General features: G+C 41.1%; 1 protein-coding gene across 1 annotated transcript in view; it reads right to left on the minus strand.

The window, feature by feature from the left end:
* Window positions 1-636: 636 nt before the first annotated feature.
* The window catches only part of LOC126353130 (nucleolar and coiled-body phosphoprotein 1-like), a 38,024-nt gene continuing 15,635 nt past the window's right edge, over window positions 637-23,025 (minus strand). Inside the window, exon 3 of the mRNA XM_050002744.1 lies at window positions 637-697. Within this exon, the coding sequence (XP_049858701.1) occupies window positions 637-697 (61 nt within the window). The remainder of the gene's footprint in view (window positions 698-23,025) is intronic.

The raw sequence follows: 23,025 nt of genomic DNA on the forward strand, positions 1-23,025 counted from the left end.
ATGAAGTTTTGTATAATAACAATATCACAAAATACTTTCGTCTTTGCGTGCTATTATTTGTCAAAATCTCATTTCGGTATCTCAAATCGCTTATGAAAGATGAGGAATGTTGTGGATATTCCACTCTGGCTTTATCGCTGGCGCGGCGCGATATGTCCTTAATTAGTGTAAGGGTTTAGACGGAGTCGCAATTTGTGAATATTATACTTCGAAAAACAAAAACAAAAAATCTGTGCAGACCATACAGTTTAAATGAGCAAAGTGGCAGGCATTAAGCTAATCGTGAGATAACGTGCACCGTTAGTGGAGCACGTTGTACGTGAGTGTGAGCGGCACGCGTAGGGCAGTCACATGCGTGCCACGCAAGGCGGCACTCGGTCTGTGGTGTGAAAGCCTGAGGACGGAGGACGCCGGCTGAGATGTAGCGGTGTGTAGCCGGCGAATGAGCGGCCAACGCGGCGACACGCGACAGCGCGGCGGAAGCGGGCGGCCGCCGCAAATGCACAAGCCGTGTCGCGGCGCCGGGGCCGGCGGCTGGACCGCGCCGGAGCCGGCAAGGAGCGCCAGCGCCGCTAATTCCCTGACTCGGCGCGGCCGTCAAGTCCGCGGCTGACAGCCGTCACCGCAGGCAGCCGCCTAGTTCCCGCGGCGCGCTGCAGGGGGCGCGAGGTAGCGCGCTGCATTCTGCATGACTGCTCTGCAAATTCACACAAACACTTGGCAGCAGGTGCATCGAGCCACCTTTAGACCAAAGAGTCTTCGATGATGTTGAGCCGCAGTCATGCAGTATTTATTGAAAAAATAAACCTCCATTTGACTGTGTATTACTGTATTTTTCTTTCTTTTGTACTGTCTCTATTTAGGTTTTTAGGCCATTATCAGGTATCTTAGACCATTAACACGTCATATCTGGTAAAGCAGGAAAACAAGTGTTTTTTACCAGCTTTGGGAATGATCTAAGAAGTAAATTCTAGCACTATACTCGACAATGGTTCTATAGGAACACTGATTTCTCTTATTTTGTTACGATGATCACTTCTCTCATTGTAGTATGGGGTCAATAAAATATTTTCACATTCGGGGACAAAGTTGTTGATTGAAATCTCATGAAACGATTTCGCCGTAACGTGAAACGCATTTGTTTTAATGATTTCCATCCCAACTCGCGTGCCACTCACGTGCCCTCACTCCCCTAACTCCCGAAAATACAAAACGAGATGCCCTTTTTGGCACTTTTTCGATGTCCTATCTCAGTTCCATCTGGCAAGGATACCGCACTGTAGTACTACAGTAGAATGCGGACAAGGGTAGTACGCAGTTTGGTTCAGAGGCCTATGAGCAGCTGAGGTCAGCAGTCCCCTAGAACTTATAACTACTTAAACCTAACTAACCTAAAGACATCACACACATCCATGCCCGAGACAGGATTCGAACCTGCGACTGTAGCGGGCGTGCGGTTCCAGACCGAAGCGTCTAGAACCGCCCGTCCACACCGGCCGGCGGAGGCAGTTTCTTTAATACATCTGTTGCATATGTTAACCAATAAAACAGTCTTTGAGTTGCCTTCACCCCTATATTTTCTATGTGATCACTTCACTTTAAGTTGTTCGTAATTGTTATTCCCAGATATTTAGCTGAATTGGCTGTTTTTAAACTTTTTTGATTTATCGTGTACCGAAATTTGACGCATTCCTTTCAATTTTCACGTGAATGACTTCACACTTTTCCTTGTTTAGAGTCACTATCCACTTTTCGCACCAGATAGGCATCGTACCTAATTCTTTTTGCAATCGGTTTTGATTTTCTAAGGACTTCACTAGTCTGTAAATCACAGCATTATCTGCAAACAATATAAGATGGCAAATCAGATCACTCCTCCCCCCCCCCCCTAAATCATACATATAAATTAGGAACAGCAGAAGACTTAAACACTATCCTGGGAAACGACAGAAATCACTTCTATTTTACTCATTGACATTTCGTCGATTACTACGAACTTCGGCCTTTCTCACAGGAAATCACGAATCCAGTCGCACAACTGAGACGGTACTCTACAGGTAAGTAATTTGATTAGAAGTCGCATTTGAAATACGGTACGAAACGCCTTCTGGAAATCTATAAATGTGGAATCATTTGAAACTCCTTGTCGACATTACAGATTACTGTGTGCGAATAAGGAGCTAGTTGTTTTTCCCAAGAAGGGTATTTTGACTGTCAGTCAATAGGCCAGTCTCTTCGAGGTAATTCATAGCTTTCGAACACAATATATACTCCAGAATTGTGCTACAAACCAAAGTCAGTGATATGGTTCTGTAATTCATTGCATTACTCGTGTTCCCTTTCTTGAGTATTGACGTCACCTGCGGATCGTGGCCCTCTTTAGGTATGGATATTTGGTCGAGCACCCGGTTGTATGTAATTGCTAAATTTGGAGCTATATAACGTTCGCCTATTTACGCGCAGTATGTTACATTTATTTACGTACAGTGTCAACTGCCAGTCCCTGTGTCAACCTTCGATCCCCTGCAGGTCTTCCTACATTGCACTACAGTATTTTTGCATTGAAACCTTTCCGCAGTCGACGGCATCGTCTGCAAGAAACCTCACAGAGCTTCCGACGTTTGGCACTACACCATTTAAATACACATTTAAATAAACATTGAAGACCCTATAACTCTTCTTTAGGGTTCCGGACAAATTACCTTTATATGTGCCGATTTTATCCCGTTAAGAATCACATATTGAGTTCTATCTCTTGAAAAGTCCTGACTCCAATCACGAATCTGTTACGGTAATCGTCAGCAAACTTGTATTCTATTTAGTAAACGACAATCAGGAAAGCCTTCCCGTAGTCGATGAACACGGTATCAATGTATATCCAATTCCATTTACTAACTCTCTACGCTACGTCATTTTTAGTTTATCCAACCACTTTATTTCTTTCCATTATCACCACGTCTATTTCTCAAAAGCTGACAGCCTTGCTCCATATTTCCTCGTTTTAGATCACGTTTCAGCACCAATATATATGAGGACATTACACACAAAACGCTTTTCAAAACTCTCCACAAATCTTTGCCCACATAGCTGCAGGAAATTCTCCCTTCCTTTGAAAATGCCACTTTGTCCATTGCTATCCTGGTTTTAATTTGGGTGCTACACTTCGAGTTGCTTTCTACTCTGCTTCCTATATGTTGAAAGCTTTGTACATTCTCTAATGTTTCTGCGTTCACCATTATCTCCTTGAGACATTACTTTTGTTTCCTTTGTATTAATGTTTCATTCAATAGTTCTATCCTTCAGCTTCAATGATCTCCACAATTTCGGAAACTCTTCTTCGTTCGTTGCCAGAAGGACCTCGCCGTCCGCAAATCTCGTACACAAAATCTTCATTTTCAAATTATTTTCTCCCTCGCCGTATAGTGGGCAGTGCTTAGTCGTTCACTAAGTACAGATTCAGTCCTGTTAGAAATTTTTCCTCTCACTCTCACTGCCACGTTTTCATTTAGATACAACAAGTTTATCATAAGTCACTTGCTTTTTCAACCACGTAGTCAAATGCGTTTTCCAGGTCTATATAACGTACGTTGTCTTCTCAATAAATTCCTCTCCCAAAATGCACAAGACTCTTACTTCTCGTGGCTGTATTCCTTACGAAAACGCACTGCTCCGCAGCGAGATTCTTCTCCATTATCTTTTTTAGTCTTTCATTCACAATCCTTAACATAACCTCTGCTGTATGCGAAATTGTGCTGATGGTACTGGGCTCACAGCACTTCTCGGTTCCCAGTTCATTTCATGTTAACAGTCAGTATCATTACCAAAAAATCCTCTGGTTGTTCCTCACTGTAATATTTTGTTGCATAACCTGAATGTTTCTCTAATTTCTTCTCCGTTCAAATACTCGAATATTTCTCCTGGTGTCCTATCTGTACCTGTCACGTTTCTATTTTTCATTTCAGCTACTGCACATTTTACTTTCTCCATTATGTCTAATTCTGGACTGGTCTTTTATCCTGAAATAAAATGAGAACACAACTTCTAATTGCAAGAGGATAAGGGAAGAAAATCGATCGTGGCTTTGCTCAAAGAAATATCCTGGGATTAGCCATGAATAAAGTAGAAAATGTCCTTCGTAATGCCTGATTACGTTTGAATACATTTCTCACAACGAGTATGGAAACTAACATTGCCTACCAAGTTGAGCCATAGGAGTTATACAAGTGGACTATGGACTGTGAACTGTATACGAGGACTATCCAGAGAGTAAGTTCCGATCGGTCGCGAAATGGAAACCACTGTAAAAATCCGATGAAGCTTTGCACAGATGTGTGGGGCAGTGTCTGTAGAGCACCCGTCGATCGCGTCACATGACTCTTTTCAGTTCTGAGCGCACAGTGAGCAGGTAAAGGTACCTAGAAAATAGTGTCTCCCGCCAAGTACGATGGCCTGGTTGAGAAATTTCGCCTGAAGCTATGCAGCCCACGTAACACAACTGTCACGCCGTTCCTTTTTCATGACAATTCTCAGCTACACACTGCAGGGGCAATGAAGATCCTCCTACAGCGTTTTCAATGCGAAGTGTTTGATCACCCGCAATACAGACCGCAATTGACCTCCTGAGTTTCATCTCTGCTTCCACGAATCGCTGACTATGAAGATAACATTTTCTACAAACAACGAGCTGTACACCTGCTTAGAGAATTACCGGAAAGCACTGGCGGCTGTTTTCTATGACAAGGGTATTGAAAATTGGTGCAACGCCACGACAAATGTCTAAGTCGGAGCGGCCATTATTTAGATAATTGTCTGAAAGTTGTTGCTAGCTCTTGCAAATAAAACATTTTTGATTTTTACAGTAGCGCCCATTTCGCGGATGATCGGAACTTACTTTCTGGATAGCCCTCGTAAATTCATAGCTACTTTCATGAAAAAAAGATCCTGGTTTGTCGAGATATATTTCAATACTCATGCACATCTACACCTCTGCTAGCGAACAAAATTAACATTGAGAGGGGCCCCAAGGAAGCGTAATACGTCGTTCAAATCGTTCAAATGGCTTTCACCACTATGGGACTTAACATCTGAGGTCATCAGTCCCCTAGAACTTCTGAAATGGGGCGATGACTTAAAATCAGTATCAGGGAAGATGAAAGGAAGCCTTCGCTTCGTTGGACGGGTTCTGGGAAAGTACAACACATTCGTAAACTCTCTCTCTCTCTCTCTCTCTCTCTCTCTCTCTCTCTCTCTCTCTCTCTCTCTCCTCCCGAACAAACCATGAAGGTCCAACGGTACCGACCAGCCTCAGCCCATAGGTGTCACTGGATGCGGATATGGAGGGGCATGTGCTCAGCACACCGCTCTCCCGGCCGTATATCAGTTTCGGAGACCGGAGCCGCTACTTTTCAATCAAGTATCTCCTCAGTTTGCCTCACAAGGGGCGAGTGCACCCCGCTTGCCAGCTGCACTTGGCAGACCTGATGGTTACCCATCCCAAGTGCCAGCCCAGCCCGACAGCTCTTAACTTCGGTGTTACCACTGCGGCAAGGCCGTTGGCGCATTCGTAAAATACATTTTAAGAAAAAGAAGTGACGCACTAAGAAGGAATTATCTCGAATGGGACGCAAATCGTTAGGTGTTACGTACATGCACAGACAAACAAGTGATTAAAATTTCGAAAAAAATGGATGATTTATCCATAAGAAGAGCCTCACAAATTGAGCAGTCAATAATGCGTTGGTCCACCTGTGGCCCTTAGGTAATCTATTATTCAGCGTGGCACTGAAAGAGTTGTTGGATGTCCTCCTGACGGATATCGTGTCAAATTCTGCCCAATTGGTGCGTCAGACCGTCAAAATCCCGTCCTGGTTCGAGGGCTCTGGCTATAATGCCTATAACGGGACTTAGAATATCGCCTACATGCCACTGTGCTGTAAGGGTGCCGCGGATGACATCCCAGACCATCACTCCCGATTGTGGGGCCGCGTGGTGGGCGGCAGCCAGGTTGATATCCCACCTCAGTTCATCGCTTCTCCAGACAAATATTGGACCTGGAAGCTCCGTGACTGCAGCAGAATTGTCTTTAACGATGAGTTCCGCTTCGAACTCAGCTCCGATGGCCAGCGAAGACGTGGCTGGAGACGCACTGGACAGCGGTGGGAAACCAGCCTGACTGACGCCCGCCATATCACCCGATGGTGTAGAGTGCCATTTATTTTCGTACTAGAACGTCTTTTCTTGTTATTCGCGGCACCCTTATAGCACAGCGGTACGACGACGATATCAAAGCCCCGTTTTTTTGTCCTCCATGTCAAGCCATCCTGGATTTACATTTTGCAATTTAACTCCCGCCTGCACACGGCGGGAGTTTCTATTGCTTGTCTTTGTGCTTGCCTAGCCCTACATTGGCCTGCAAGGTCGCCGGATCTCTCCCCAATTGAGACGGTTGGAGCATTATGGGCAGGACCCTACAACGAACACAATATATTGATCGTCTAAAGGACCAGTTGGACATAATTTGGCACGATGGCCCTCAGGAGGACATGCAACAGCTCTGTCAGTCAACACCAAGCCGAATACCTGCTTGCATAATAGCCAGAGGGGGACCAACGCGTTATTGACTAGCTGCATTTGTAAAGCTCTTCCTCTTGAAAATAACGTCCAATTTTTCTTAAAGTGTAATTATTTGTTTGTCTGTAACATGTACGTCACATCTATCGATCTCGGTCCCATTCCGATAATTTCCTCGTGGTGCGCCACTTTTTTTTCTTTAAGTGTAAGTCGCATAAACGACGCTAGTGTGAGTAATTTTAGGGTGTTGCACCAGTGTTTGGAGACTCTCCCAAGTAGGGCGGCAGCAAAAGTCAGACGAATTCGAAGACTCTCTTCTAGTATGATAATACGTCAGTATGGAGCTTACGGAAGTATATTAGAAATGCTCTAGGAGCTAAAACTGGAAATTCTTGGTATAAAGACGACGTAGCTCCCGCGAAACCTGTTGCGTAAATTTGGATGACCTGAACCCAAGAACACTTCGCAAAAATTTGGCTACCTCTACCGAATCCTTGAACATATACTCCGAATATAATAAACTTTCTTGCCACTGAGAAGCTTATGTCCACGAATCAGCATAGTTCTAGACAGCATCGCTCTTGCGAAACTCAGCTTACTCTTTTGTCATATGATATACTACGAACTATGGATGAAAGGCAACAGGCTGATTCTCCAAGTTTCTAGATTTGCGGAAAGGGTTTGACACGGTGGCCCGTTGCAAGCTGTTAACGAATTTCTAGTTGGTATGGTGAATGGTAGCTAGCTCTAGAGAGGAAAAATGAAAGGTAATGCGGATGGGCAGGAAGAGCAAACCTGTAATTTTCGGATACATTATTAGTAGTGTCTTGCTTGACGCAGTTAAGTCGTTTAAATATCTGAGCGTAATTTTGCGAAGAGACATGAAATGGAAGGAACATGTGAGAACTGTGGTAGGGAAAGCGAACGGTCGACTTCGGTTTATTGGGACAATGTTAGGGCCCACCGATGTGGCCGAGCGGTTCTAGGCGCTTCAATCCGGAACCGCGCTGCTGAAAAGGTCGCGGGTTCGAATCCTGCCTCGGGTATGGATGTGTGTGATGTCCTTAGGTTTAAGGAGTAGTAAGTCTAGGGGAGTGATGACCTCAGATGTTAAGTTCCATAGTGCTTAGAGCCATTTGAATCATTTGAACAATCTTAGGAATTGTGGTTCACATGTAAATGATACAAGGTCGTGGTTGCGACCTATTCTGGAGTACTGCTCGGGTGTTTGGGATCCGCACCAGGTCGAATTGAAGAAAGGCATGGAAGCAATTCAGAAGCGGAGTGCTAGATTTGTTACCGGTACGTTCGAACAACACGTAAATGTTACGGAGATGGTTCGCGAACTCAAATCGGAAAAGGCGACGTACATTTCAAGGAACACAACTCAAAAAATTTAGAGTACCGACATTTGAAGGTGACTGCCGATCGATTGCACTGCCACCAAAATTCATTGCGCATAAGGGCCGCGAAGATAAAATACGAGAAATTAGGACCCATACGGAGGCATATGGACAGTCGTTTCTCCCTCGCTCTGTTTGCGAGTGTAACAGGAGAGGGAATGACTAGTAGTGGTACATGGTACCCTAGGCAACTGCACCGTACGGTGGCTTGCGGAGTGTCGATGTAGATATCTCGCGAAGGTATCATGAGATTAGGCTACGCAGAGGGCAAGTGTTGTTCCCTAGCTAAGTCTATCGATGGAATGGGACAGAAATCGACAACATTCATTCGAAGTACTCTCCACTATCCACTGTACAGTGTCTTGAGGAGTGTGTATGAGGATGTGATGTATGTTGGACAGTACAAATTGTGTAACCTTATGCCCATTCCAATGAGTAAACAACTGTTTCTACCCTCCACCTGGGACTAGCAGTTTTCAAATTTTTTTAGGTTTCTCTACTTCAGTCGGTAAAAACGGAGCCGTCTCTCGGCCTGTCGTGTGTCAAGATCCCTGTTTCTCAGGAACTTGTAGATCTACCAAGTTGAAATCTGTCAAATACTAAGTTTTACGGTTCCTTGGCGCTGTAAAAAAATTTAAGCTTATAGGTCAACGCAATCAAAAGGTACTGTCATTTACGTCACATATTTTGATACTCGCCAACTCGTTCACCGAAACCTTTAGACGTACTATCTAGACTCACTGAAGTCCTATTCACACCTGGTTTTTTGTTTACGTAGTTATTATCGAATTTTACCTGGAAAAAATTTCAGTCTCAAAATTTTAAGATAAAGTCTTTACATGCAGTAAAACTCCTTCTAACTGCCTGTGTAATTATGGCCACCAAAGTACGCTACGACTTTTACGCATGGTAATCATTTTTGTCGGTATTTGTTCAGCAGGGCAGAGAAAAAGAGTAGTATAAAAATCCTGGTCACTGGTCTTCGCGCCTATGTCCTAGAAAGCAGCGTATCTTGAAGGAAAGAGGCGTTGTGTCGATTGTGATCAGCACGTCGCATGGAGATGGCAAGTTCCGCGGGCGCCGTAGTGCTAATAAAGGAGACTAGGAGAGCGAGGCGGAAGTGTCCTCATGTGGAACAGTTGTGGTTGATGCTAGTGAAATTTTGCGCTTCTTTTGCTGATACATGTTACGCACTAAAATATATCAAGTGTCAGATGAAATTTTGTTCTTCTTTCCTTCGTATATGTTATGCAATAATATATGTCAAGTGTTAACTCGGTCAGCGGAATTGGATTTTGTAAACAGCTCTCTATTATTGGTTGCTCCGCAAATGTGTACTGAATTAACGAGTAGCCGCTCCAGCTTCTGAAATGGTCGTTATTTTAGTCCACGACCGGATCCCGCTGTTATATTGAAGCCATTTCGTAGTGCATCTGAATACTGTGTTGAGATGAAGCAACGGCAAACGAATAAAATAAACGTTCCATCACCGCAGTACAATATGTAGATCCAGTACATAATGACTTCAGTATAAAACTAAAACCGGTTATGGACTAAAACAAATAAACGTTTTAGCAACTGGAGCACCTACTGGTTAATTAATAAGCTTTCTGTAACCAGACTGAGTTCCGTTCAAATGAATCCTGAGCCGTGTTGTGGGAGGTTATGGCCTTGCAAATTCACGAACGACGCATAGATACGAGGGCGCTTGAAGATTACTCAAGTGAACGTAGTGTATAAATGCAAGCACGATTGGAAAAATCGACAAAGCACACACTATGGCAGCGGATGCACTGCAATGCTAAGTCTGTTCAGTCATATTGAAAGGAACAGTATGATTCACTTTACAGGAATAACATGAGAAAGCTTCGTGCAAGAAGAGCGCCCAATCTGATGAATAAAAACTAAAATCAATAGCGAAAATTAATTTTGCACAGATATTTGGACCATCTGATAATAATTGATCCGATTTTAAGCTTTATTGTGGATAAGACGTGGGTACGCCATTTCATGACAGGAAATAACAGCAGCCAAAGCAAAGCAGTCGCCTTGTCCAAGAAAAAGATAACAAGATTACGGCCAATTGTCTCCTCCGCGGAAAAGGGATTTTCTCAAACATTCCCTTCGACAGAGGAAACAGGGAATTCTACGCAAGTTGAAAGGTGGCTACACTGAGTCACAGCGCCAGAGATTGCGCCAAAGAGTATTATTCCGCCGCCTCCACTGGCGCAGTAGTTGTTCAGAGGATGTCGAGGACAGTTGTAGATCAGACGCTGTCGTGAGCAGTGCTTGTTGAGAGGATGTCGAGAACTATACTAGTTGAGAGCATGTCGTGTGCACTTTTTCTTCGGCTGGGCGAGAGAGTAGATGCTGTTCGGTTAGTGTAATGTGTATATGGAAGATGTTTCAATGATCATAGTGTATTTTTCGTCAATATCTATGGAGGTAACAATTTTTTTTATTTCAAATCTCCTTAATAATAATGCCTCTTGGTCACTGGTTCAGTCAACAAAGCATCTGGCTCGTGTTCATGTATTAGACTTGTAATTCTGATTTCTATGTGCAGTTATAGTATTTCTGGTTTTTTGTAATTAGTTCATTCTAAATGGTGTTTAAAATTTCTTGTCGTATTGAGGAAGAACTGTGCCACATAGATGTACGTTGAGTCAGAATACCACACACAGAACAGTTATACTTGTGCTTTGTTGTTTCGTAGCTTTTATAGTTGCTGGGGACTTAATTAATCAATTGTGTTAACGGAAATTTCCGTTCATTCTTTATTGTTATTTTATGCAGTCATATTCCGTACTAATACTAGTCAGGGCCAACCGGTTACGAGACTTAGTAACTTGACTCAAAGCTACTAAACTTGCATTTTCATATTTATAATAAAGCTCCCATGCACGTGGCGACCGCTGCTTCGGATCGTCCCTTTGAATTCTTTTGGTAGTAAAAATAGCAGACAGTAGTATTGTTGCAGTAATTTGTAGTTTAGTAATTGTAGTCTATATTGCATGCCCGGGTTCCCGGTTTCGATTCCCGGCGGGATCAGGGATTTTCTCTGCCTCGTGATGGCTGGGTGTTGTATGATGTCCTTAGGTTAGTTAGGTTTAAGTAGTTCTATGTTCTAGGGGACTGATGTCCATAGATGTTAAGTCCCGTAGTGCTCAAAGCCATTTCTCTATATTGCATGTGTAGATTTGGTAATTGAACATTTGTAGTTGTCTTGCCATTCTTCTAATGGTATTTTTGCAGAATTTAATTATTGATGTCCCGTATACGGGTTTGACAATTTTGTGCAATTGTGAAGGTTTCAATTGTTCGTTAATCGTGTTTGTCGGGAAGCATTTTGTGTGGATGGTATTGTTGGTGATAAAGTGTTATACTGTTTGTAATTTTGGTATAGTGACGAGTTTTGAATGTTTTGTAAATGATTACGCGATCGATGAAAAAGGCAAAAATGATGGATAGTCAGAATAACGAAATTGTTAACATGGCGAACTCGCCAACACAGGAGAACAGTAGGATGAATAATGAAGCAGAAAACAATTTAATAAGCGCGGAAAATAGTCCGGAACCAGTTCAAAATTTTTCACAATCAAAAATTTTCAGAATATGAGATTAACGATAGAAGATTCTGAAATAGTATCGAACACAGATACCTTTACGGCTATGCCAAAGGAAGTTAGTTTTACGGGAAATGTTAGGGACGAAAATAATTTCGAACCAGTTAATATGGAGCAGTTGATGAGTTCAATATTAAATTTGGGATAACAAATAGGAACAATTAAAACTGATATGGGAACAATGGAAACACGGTTAGACTCACGAATAGGGACATGCTTCAAAAACATGAAATATGAATTAAAGAAAGAAATTAGAGAAGAAGTACAACCGATTTTGAATGCTCACAATAATAAATTAATTTCAATAGAAATCGACAAAAGGAACAGCATAGAGAACAGGAAGAAAGAGATGGCGTAATAGTACAAAAATTTTCAGAGTTAAATTTACAACGTGCACACGATAAGGAAGAAATATTTGAAAGAATCGAGGAATCCGTATCAAATGACAGAATAAATAACCTAACACAACAATATGAACAGTTAACTACTAAATGTGTCAATACTGAAACCCGAGTCGTGACACTTGTGGATGACGTAAATAAACAGAAAGAACAAATAGGTGACTTATCGGAAAGAGTTGAGTTTTCAGATAAAGTGACAAGTCTTAGTTTAAATGGGGACAGAGATTCAGATATTACAGCTCCATTACCATTTGCAGAAATCGAAGAGTACCAGCACATAAACAAACATGTTTAAAATCAAGGAAAATTTAATGAACGCGTTAAAGGGGAAGTTGAGGCGTTACGAAAGCAAGTTAAACAAATTGAAAGCGAAATCGTAGGAAAAGGCAGTAGAAGAAATTTGGAATCACCGATAGCAGCGGGTTTTGTAGAAAATAATTTATTTCATTTACGAGGTGCAACAAGAGAGCGCCAGGCGCGCGAACTTGACAATAATCGACTTTCGGACTGGTACAGACGCGGTAGGCGAAAACTTTGACTGTTCGGAAATTTAAGATCTTTCACAATTCTAAAAATGACATACATCCATGTTCATGTTTAGATCAATTTATGTACGCACTTCCGCCAAATTGGCCACTAAGTCACATACTGGAATTTATGTGTGGCTATTTAAGTCCTCAGGGGATTCACTACACTAAGTGAATATGTGCACAGGTCCCCGAGCTGTAGTGGTGCTATTTCCCTTTAAGTTTTCTGCGCTGCTGTCTACTCTTTTACTATTCTTTGTATCTATCAAAACAACTCTTCAACTATCAATCTATCTAGAAAAGGAGTCAGTAAAGAATAACCGGATATTACTATTTTACCCAAAAGTGACAGTTTTCAGGATATTGATGAAAAACGAACCGGCGACGCACATGGGCGCACTTATTAGAGATTGTAATTATTTAAATGATTTTTATGATGCATTTCTATCGGCTTAGTGCTCCGAAAACACGCAGGACAGAGTCATAGTCTTATTATGCTGTGTAATTTTAAACAGTCTGAGTTCCGCACGCGGGCAGAATACGTTGAAGACATGATTCGAAAGAATCAATTCCTTTCCAACCTTTATAGCAGGACTGAATTAATTCGCATTTGTTTAACTAAGCTGCCACAATCGATAAGACACATTGCTTTAGCCGGAAGATGTAAAGGCGACACTGAAACTTTTAAGACTTTCCTACAAGAACTTGAGTATGACAACGACGACGGAAATTCTTATAATTTTTTCAGTAACGGTAATCACAAAAGATTTTCAGAGAAAAAAGATAATGATCGGAACGGACGTTAAAGCGGTAATTTTGAAAATGACAGACGAAACAGACAGGGCAATAGATACCAGCCTTATGAAAAAGGAAAGCGTAGTGATTAGACAGTATTATTTAGTTCGCAATGATATTCTTTTTAAACGAAAATCGGTTGACAACTCTGTTTGGTTAGTTTGCATTCCTGACGAGTGGGTTAATAAATTGATTTGGTATACACATTTCAGTTATGCACACTTTGGTCCCAGAAAATGCTTTCATAAATTACGAGAATATTGCTACTTCAGTAATATGGAAAAACGTGTTCGATTTGTTCTTCCTAAATGTAAATTATGTCAAAAGGCTAAGCCGCCAACTAGTTCTCACAGAGCACCGTTGTTTCCTATCATTCCAGCGAAATTAAAGGAGATGGCTGCAGTCGATTTGTTCGGTCCAGTGCTTCGTTATACTAATGGTTTTGCGTACATTTTGGTAGCAGTGGGAAATGACATCAAAATATGTGTGTTTTACACCTTTACGCAAAAGCAACAGCTCGTTCAGTATCTACTACTTTCATCAAACTTTTTCTTAAAGAAGTGGGTCATGTTGATAAAATTATATCAGATAATGGATAACAGTTTCGCTCTAAAATTTGGCTTCGTACTCTACGGCATTGTAAGATTAAACCAATTTTCATTTAACTTTTTCACCCTCAATCTAACGCTTCAGAGAGATGGATGAAGGAAATCAATAAATTGTGTCGTCTTTATTGTCGTTATAATCACAGAACGTGGGATCAGTATCTTCATATTTTTCAAAACATTCTGAATGAACTCCCTAATGATTCAACTTTTTTACCGCCTATATTGATATTAAAAAATAAAGCACAGACAAATCGCATTTCTGAAATCGTTCCTTTACGCCTACACGGAAACTGCGGCATTCTAAAGATGTCAACCTGGCTCTACAAAATATTGCATCTGCGGCTGCTAGAAGAGAGAAATCCTGGTCGTTTAAAAACTTTGTCAGTTGGTCAAAAGGTGTTGATTAAGTCTCATCGTATGTCTCACAAAGGAAAAGATTTGTCGCAATTTTTTTCTGCTTCGCAAAATTATTCATTATAACACTGTCGAAGTAGAAATTCTTAAATCTCGGCGCTCTAAGGGAATACATCATATATCGAACGTTAAACTTTTTGTGGAATGACATACTTTTGAGAAATTAACAGTTACACGTAAACGTGCAGAGAATATGAGAATACCGCGCCGTGTTCTGGCGGCGGCACATACTCCAAGCAACAGTCAAGTCTGCGCGCCGCACAAGGCAGTCGTTGACCACAAACAATTACTTCCTACGTCACGCGTACCTACAGCTGATCGAGCGCTTAGTGCGAATCCACTGACAGCCGTAAACAAATACAGTCTAATTTCTCCGAATAAATTCAGTATAAAGCTATAGTGACTTGATAAATTATGTTATTAATGTTCAGTTTTTTTCAGGATACAGTTGTATAAAATATTTAAGAACTTCAGGTGAATTTTGTGTGTGTCCGACGTTAAGAGGACTTGCCGTCGAGAAAATTTCAGGAAGAATGTAATTTCGAAGAAGAAAGTAATAAACTAAAAAGGTAGCTATTAATTGAGTTTATTTTTCAGGTAACATATTTCCACTTAAGTATGTACTTTATAAGTAATTTGCTGCTCGCGATTACGTGATTTATACTTGGTGTTAACTGATTTTGACAATGATTGATTAATGAACAGGGTTGTTACTTATGTATATTATGCATGGCTTGGATGCTCTGCATTTTCACTGATGTCATATTTTTTTTATTATGTGTCTGCTGTGCCTATTTATTTAAATTATAATTGTCACCTGATTAGTCGTGCTGATATGGTTATGTATGTAAGTTATACTTTGTGATTTATCCTGCTTGCGCCTTTATGTTTACTTATTAAGATTACATATGAACATTTATTTGCTTATGCTAATATGATGCTAATGACCTGCTTATTATGTAAGATATATACTGAAAGATCTCTGTTGGATTCCTTTCATGTTAATTTCTTAAATCTGTTGTCATTTACGGCATAAATTCCTCTTCTAAATTTACTGTGGTGTTTCTGACTATCTGGGAGGAGACTGAGCAGTGAAACGTGTTACTTTTACACATAAACAAGAACAATCTGTCACACTACTACACTTTAAAACACAGTTTATATGTAATTCATGTCACACAGTCTCATACGGAACCTACATCCGCTTTCTTTTATATACTGTATATGATATGGTACTGTCATCCCCCTTCCCTTCTGTGTGAGAGAATGAATGAGCAAATGTATTTCTAGTTGCATGCTGGATGGCAGCAGACAAGCCTGTCTGCTACAGAACAGTAGGACCAACGTCGGAACAGGTATCTACGCTTTATAAAAGCAAAGAGGTTTCTATTCTTAGTATGGTCCTGTTCGTCCCTTGTCATGTTGGTATAGCGAGCTCCCTCTCTGGTCACTTCCTTTTGTATTTGTGAAGCACGCTCGGTAAGAGCCCAGCAGGTCAGTCTGTGCGTGGCGAGCGTCTGAAGTGGTAAGATCTCCTTCTAAGCGCGTGTCTCCTAAGCACGTAGGACAATGGATTTCTTAAGTTCAGCCTAACTGAAAATTTTATAACCTTTATTTCAGGTTTAGCTCTAAAATATCGAATGTTATCTTAAACTGCAATGCAGTGTATTTCGAGTGTGAAGTTCAGAATATCTTCCAGTAGCTGCTTTGTCACTACTTTGTGAGTAAAGTGGAACCACGTGTTGATCAGTAACTCTAACTAAGATCATCAATCTTAAATGCGAATGTGCGTGAGATTATAACGTCTCGTCTTGACAATATTTTTCAATATAGAAACTTTTCTTTATGTTCAATCCACGTGGGGTGAACTTTGTGAGACCAGTACCACGTGCTTATACAATTGTTTGACCCATCAGGTTAGTAGTAAGACGATAGTAACCAGTTCGAGGTTTTCCTTTTGTAAATTGCTTTTCGATCTAATTTATTTTAATTATGAAAATTATTGTGGAGTTACACTCTTTGTGTAAACCAAGTTGACCACGTGAAGCATGTGGCGTAATCATCAAAGTAGCCCTCAGCTATTCTTTTCGGGAAGATTTCACACAGAGTTAGTATGAATTTAGTATACCAGTGTGTGGTAATTACATGACGGACAGGATTGCGCTACGAATGTAACTTCTTTGGGTGAAAATTGAATCGGTTGGTTGTGGTTAATTTCCTCTTGCATGTGTTTCAACGTTCTTCGTGTGTTATTTTATGAATGCAGTCTTCCAATCTTGGGTCCATATTTGATGTGTTCTTCAAGATTACAAACTCACATTTTCAAAATCCTAAATAATGCACCAGTTCAGTTATGAATCAAGTTTAATATGCTGAAATTTCAATGATCAATGTTAAAATAAATTTCCAAATATAAATTGATTTATTTCTTTTTATTTAAATTCTCTTTTTATATATATATCACCGGTTATCGTATGACGATTAAAAGATGATAATTAATGTTAGTCTGGTTGGGAATTTGGTAAGCTAGACTGGATACCTGGTGAAACAGTTGCGCAGTAATGCAAGGTTAACTTCCCCACTTAGCTCACAGCATTTAACTCGCTTTTATTGTCTATCAGCACCGCTTTCAGAATAAATTAAGCAACAACATTACAATACTAGTTGCTTTGCGTATGGATTGCATATTTACACATTTCCGTTTTGTTGTCATAACTACTCTTTAATTTGGTATATAGAAATGCTGATACACTGTGTACGACCATGGAGTTGTGTGGTATTTACTTATTTAATATTATCTTTTATTTTTGTCTGTATTTTTTTTTTGGACGAATTTGGTGGTATTTTCACCACCAATGCTGGCAAAAATACCATCAAATTCTAGCCCGTGGAGGAGGGGCATCTGAAAGGTGGCTACACTGAGTCACAGCGCCATAGATTGCGCCAAAGAGTATTATTCTGCCGCCTCCACTGGCGCAGTAGTTGTTCAGAGTATGTCGAGGGCAGTGGTAGTTGATAGGTTGTTGTGGGCAGTGCTTGTTGAGAGGATTTCGAGAGCTGTACTAGTTGATAGCATGTCTTGTGCAGTTGTTCTTCTCCTGTTCGGTTGGTGTAATGTATATTTGGAAGATGTTGCAATGATCATAGTGTATTTTTCGGCAGTATATATGGAGGTAACAATTTTTTATTTCAAATCTCCTTAATAATAATGCCTGTTGGTCACAGGTTCAGTCAACAAAGCATATGGCTCGTGTTCATGTATTAGACTTGTAATTCTGGTTTCTATGTGCAATTATAGTATTTCTGGTTTTTTGTAATTAGTTCATTGTAAATGGTGTTTAAAATTTCTTGTCGTATTGAGGAAGAACTGTGCCACATAGATGTACGTTGAGTCACAGTACCACACACAGAACGGTTATACTTGTGCTTTGTTATTTCGTAGCTTTTATAGTTGCTGGGGACTTAATTAATCAATTGTGTTAACGGAAATTTCCGTTCATTCTGTATTGTTATTTTATGCAGCCAGATTGCGTACTGATGCTAGTCAGGGCCAACCAGTTACGAGACGTCGTAACCGGACTCACATCTACTAAAATTATATTTTCATTATATAATTAAGCCCCCATGCAAAGCGTTCAGTACTATTTGGATGGCAGAAAGCTTTCTTTCATTAGCATAATGCACCTAGCCACAAATGTGCTGTAACAGTGAAAATTTGAGATATTTTAAATGCAATTTTTGGAATTTCCTTATTTTTCGCCAGGTGTAGCGTCCTTGTGAATTTCACCATTCGCCTCATTTACAGAAATTTGTTCCTGGAAAAAATGTTGACACTAATGGAGTTGTGGCATCTACTCACTCTGCTTGGACTAAATCTGTAGATCTTATAATAAATTACGCCCCCAAATAAGTACACTTTTATCCAAAACAAACAGCTCCTCGGTAATTAAATTTGCACCTTGCGCTCATAGTCTACGTGCAAACATCATTTGTCAGCTTTTGACTAAGATATGCAGAAACGTATTTGGATCACTCCAGGCTCAATAAGTACCGTTACCTGAAGTGATTTGGTCGTATTTCTATTGTGATATTATTACTTGTAATATCAGAAAACATACACTTGGACAGGATGCGAACGTTCTGTCATCCCACCATGTATCTGAAAATTTAACTATCACGCCGGCTTTAGTACTTTGAACTGAGGTCTCATTGTCACCAGGAATGGCCGAGTACGCCGGGACCCGCACTGTAGAGAGACAGTGCCGTACCGCTGCGTGTCGCTTCTGTTAATACTGTAAGTTTTGTTGCAATGCCACCTGACTGTGTCCATTAATAAATGGGCAGCGCTGTCGCTACCAGTGGGTTATTATCGATATATTTGTAAATATATCACTGAAAAACATTAGTAACATTACCAGGCTGAACTGTGCTCCTTGTGTACAACAGTATAACGCCAGTATTTATGAACTTTTTTGAGGTACTAGGTCGCAAAATCTGAACGATTAAGAAATAGTTCAGGCCACACATATGTGATTAACAGTTTTTAAATGTACAATGCAACTGGTTATTCCACTGAAGGATTTCCAGAATCTGTGTGACTGTATTTCTGAGCTGATACGATGTTATTCGAAACTCGCCTTGCTACCTATTTAGTTAACAATTTTAGATACAACCTGTTGCAGCGTGAAGAGTGAGTGCAGTTTAAGTATCATCGATATAAACCATGTTATGCTTTGATTGGATAATAACAAACATGTCATTTTGTATGACCTATGTAGGGGATATAGGCAACATGGTAGAATATTCAAACAAACAATTAATGCACAACAAAAGGCGCTTAAACGACCCTAATCGATCGGTTGTGCCAATAGAGATCTGATTACTTACTTCTCCTGCCGACTGCATGAACTTGTAATTTTCAAGTTAAATAAATAGGTTCGCCATGTTTAAAAAATTATGAGTTTCGACATTCTAGTCTCAGTATATAGGGAGTATTGTAACAGGCTTGGCAGCCATCTTGGAGTATTGGTTACCAGCTAATAAAAACAACTCCTCCATAGTATCTCGTATATAAACTAATCAGAGTGTGTAAAAATGGACTAGTGGTTATAATAAATTCCTACACCGTGGCAAGATTGACGAGCTAAAATCATATCTGTGTGTACTGAATTAATGATATAGCTGTGTATACTGACTTATCGTAGCGCAAATGAATACTACTTTCACTTTCGGCTCCTTGCGTTCTTTTCCATATTTTTTCCAATTCCAAAAACACACAAACTTTTCAAAAATGAGTTCTAATTACGTTTACAACAGTGATCAAATTAATGATGGTCAGTTTTAAAACATATTAACTTGATGTGATAAAGATAGGAGCAGTTGTGATATTAAGATAGTAATTTATTCTCCTGTATTATTCTCCTGATATGTACGTCGACTGAAGGCTGTGTGACAAATAAGTGAATGGAGTAGTATCAGAGGGTAAATGGGTGTGTGAACTGAGAGCTGATGTTAAGAGTATGTATTTGAGGAAGCAGCTTCGTAAGTTTTTAGTAATGGGCGTGGAATATTACTGTTATAACGAGGTTGGGTGCGGTAGAATGAGATGTGCTGTACAAAGGTAAGTTGTTTTGGCGTTAAACAAGAGTGTATACATTGTAAAATAGGAAATGAGAGTGACATTGAAAATATTTGGCAGTAGCATTGAGGCAGAATATGAAGTAGGAGGCCATGAAATTTTTTTTACGAAATTGAGAATATTTTGAAAGACAATGGTAACGAGATGGATAATACCTTCTGCTGCTGGAGTGGGGATGTGAATGTGAATCAGTGAAGCTTTGCCTTACTTTTAAGGAGTAGCTGTGGTGCGATAGGTAGCAAAAATTACTTGCTGTGATTTTGGTGGTGGGGGTGTTGGTAAGTTCCTATGGGGCCAAACTGTTGAGGTCATCGGTACCTAGGCTTACACACTACGTAAGCTAACTTAAAACAACTTATGCTAAGGAGAACACACACGTCCAGGCTCGAGGGAGGACTCGATCCTCCGACGGCGGGAGCCGCGCAAACCGGGGCAAGTTCCCCTTAAAGTCCGAGAGGCTACCACGCGCGGAGGCGATTTTGGTTTCAGACATTGTTTTAGGAGGTGATCAGCATAGAAATGATAAGAGGTAAGATGTTTACTACCTTGGGCAAAAGGTTCGTAGTAAATAAGGCAATGCGGGCTACAGAAACCGAGCTGTTGCAGAGGGCTTTTTGGTATATGGAATTCAGGTTTTGTGTTAAGATATCATTTAACCTTCTCCATTCTACATCTATGCCAACCTTTTGACCACAGCAGTTAGGACCTGCGATCAACGGAAGCTGAGACAGAATAAGAGGTCTTTCCATGCGAGACCAGGAATACATGGGCAAACCGGCAGGAAAATTATAAAGCAGCAGTAAGTTAAAATCAGAAAGTGTTCGTCTGTTGACAGCAGAAGCTGTATCGAGTATGAAACTTCATGGAAGATTAAAACTGTGTGTCGGACCGAGACTCGAACTCGGGACGTTTGCCTGTCGCTGGGAAGTGCTCTACCATCTGAGATACCCAAGCACGACTCACGCCCCATCCTCACAGTAGTTCGAGTCTCGGTCCGGCACCCAGTTTGAATCTGCCAGGAAGTTTCATATCAGCGCACACTGCGCTGCAGAGTGAAAATCTCATTCTTGTATCGAGTATAATTTGAGGCTTATTTAGGTTAGTGACATAGTTTATATACGAGATAAGATTGGTGCTTCAGATGAAGCTGTTGTGACTGTGGGTCTTGTGGATGATACTGATGCTGTTTCTGATCTGTGAAATTCTGAAGATGTTGATTCAACTGTTTTGTATGCTATGTACAGAGTGATGAGCTCGATGATAATGATACATCAGGATACAAACTGTAGGAACTATGCTTGTGCCTGGCCATGTGAAAAGCTGGGAAGCGCAGGTAGGATTGAGGAAGAGGCAGCAAAGGCATAGATTGTTGTCGAAGTTGAATAGGAGTGAGACGTGTATAAACGGCTGATGGTATGGTTGTCATCAGAAGCTGCAGTACACAAATTGTTGAACAATCGGACGACGAGACGTGATGAAGAGTTGGTGGTATGATGTTCGCTAAATGTAAAATGGTAAACGAAGGCAAAGGGTGATAACTGCAGAGAGGGCAATGGCAAAACACAGATGCTAGCGGCTCAAGATGATTTATTCAAACATTGAAGGTGGCTCTTAATACAAGGCAAGGGTATCGCTCTTTGAATGAAGAATTTTTTTTCACACGGATGTGGCGGGTTGCAATACTCGTTGCGGTACAAGTCAAGCATCAGACAGAAAGTTTAATCGTTCTGTTGTTGAACTACAATTCACTTGTATCATAAGCTTCCCTCTCGCGCGATTATTTCCTCCTTGCTTTGCAACTTTCCTACAACGGAGACAGCAGGTGGTCGCACGCAGCCTTGGAAACTGCGCTTCCCGTTGACGGCGCCTTTGTGAGTCATCAGCACGGGTGTTACAAGCGCGCTTCCTGCCGACCCATCATCCAGCAGATCCCTTGCCACCTGCTGTTCCCTGCTCGCCACAGTCAGCTGTTTGGTATGTGGAAGATGGTGCTCTTTCCACGTAAGGATATTCTCTTACACCAGTGGTCAACAAGGCAGCAGAACTCTGACCTTTTTATATCGTAGTGCGGCAAATAACATCTTTGCTTCGTATTCAGCTTGTACAGAAACAGTGGCAACCGCTCCCCTTGCGGCCTGACAGGATCACGACGAGAGGACCATCATACAGAGCGCAAAGTACAGGGTGATTATAATTAATGTGCAGCTACTCACAGAGGTCTAGTGTGGGCTGTAATCATCGTATGACAGGGAAACTTGGTAGATATTCTAATACGTTAATGCGGTACAAATTTACGCTCGATAAAGGTAATTCCAGTTTTCACCACCAGATGCAAATCTAGCACTGTGACGGCAAAAAGACAGTTAATGGGTGAGGAAAACAAAAAGTGGCCTGGCCGAGTGGATAAGATTGGACGAGACTATATGCATATAACCTCACCCCGTGATGCGAGCACCACATGTACGCCGGCCACGTGATCCACACCGTTTCCTTGGAGCACATTTACGCCGCCTGACAGAGTTGTTAGCAGAGGTCAGTCTGGTCGTGGCCCCAACTGGCCATCCAGATAACATTAAAAGTTGGACGTTCATCCCCTTTTTTCATCGGAAAGTCGGCTACTGAGCCGGTTCTAGGCGCTACAGTCTGGAACCGGGTGACCGCTACGGTCGCAGGTTCGAATCCTGCCTCGGGCATGTGATGTCCTTAAAAGGTTAGTTAGGTTTAAGTAGTTCTAAGTTCTAGGGGACTGATGACCTCAGAAGTTAAGTCCCATAGTACTCAGTGCCATCTGAAACATTTTTTTCTACTACTGATTCTACTGTTGCGTGCATACGCAAACTCTGAGTTTGAACAGCTGTAAAACGCGACGAAGAGTTATGGAGAGAATAACGCAAACGAACAGTGATTCAGATAAAAGGCCAGATGACATTCAGTCGCTTCCGTTCGCTGCTACCGAAGAATTTCAGTCCCTGCGACGTTTTAAAGAAGGGCAGATGACAATTAATCAGTAAAATAGGCGTGACATAAGAAAGATACAGGAACA

This window comes from Schistocerca gregaria, chromosome 1 (assembly GCF_023897955.1).
Source record: "Schistocerca gregaria isolate iqSchGreg1 chromosome 1, iqSchGreg1.2, whole genome shotgun sequence".
In the NCBI taxonomy this organism is placed as follows: Eukaryota; Metazoa; Arthropoda; class Insecta; order Orthoptera; family Acrididae; genus Schistocerca; species Schistocerca gregaria.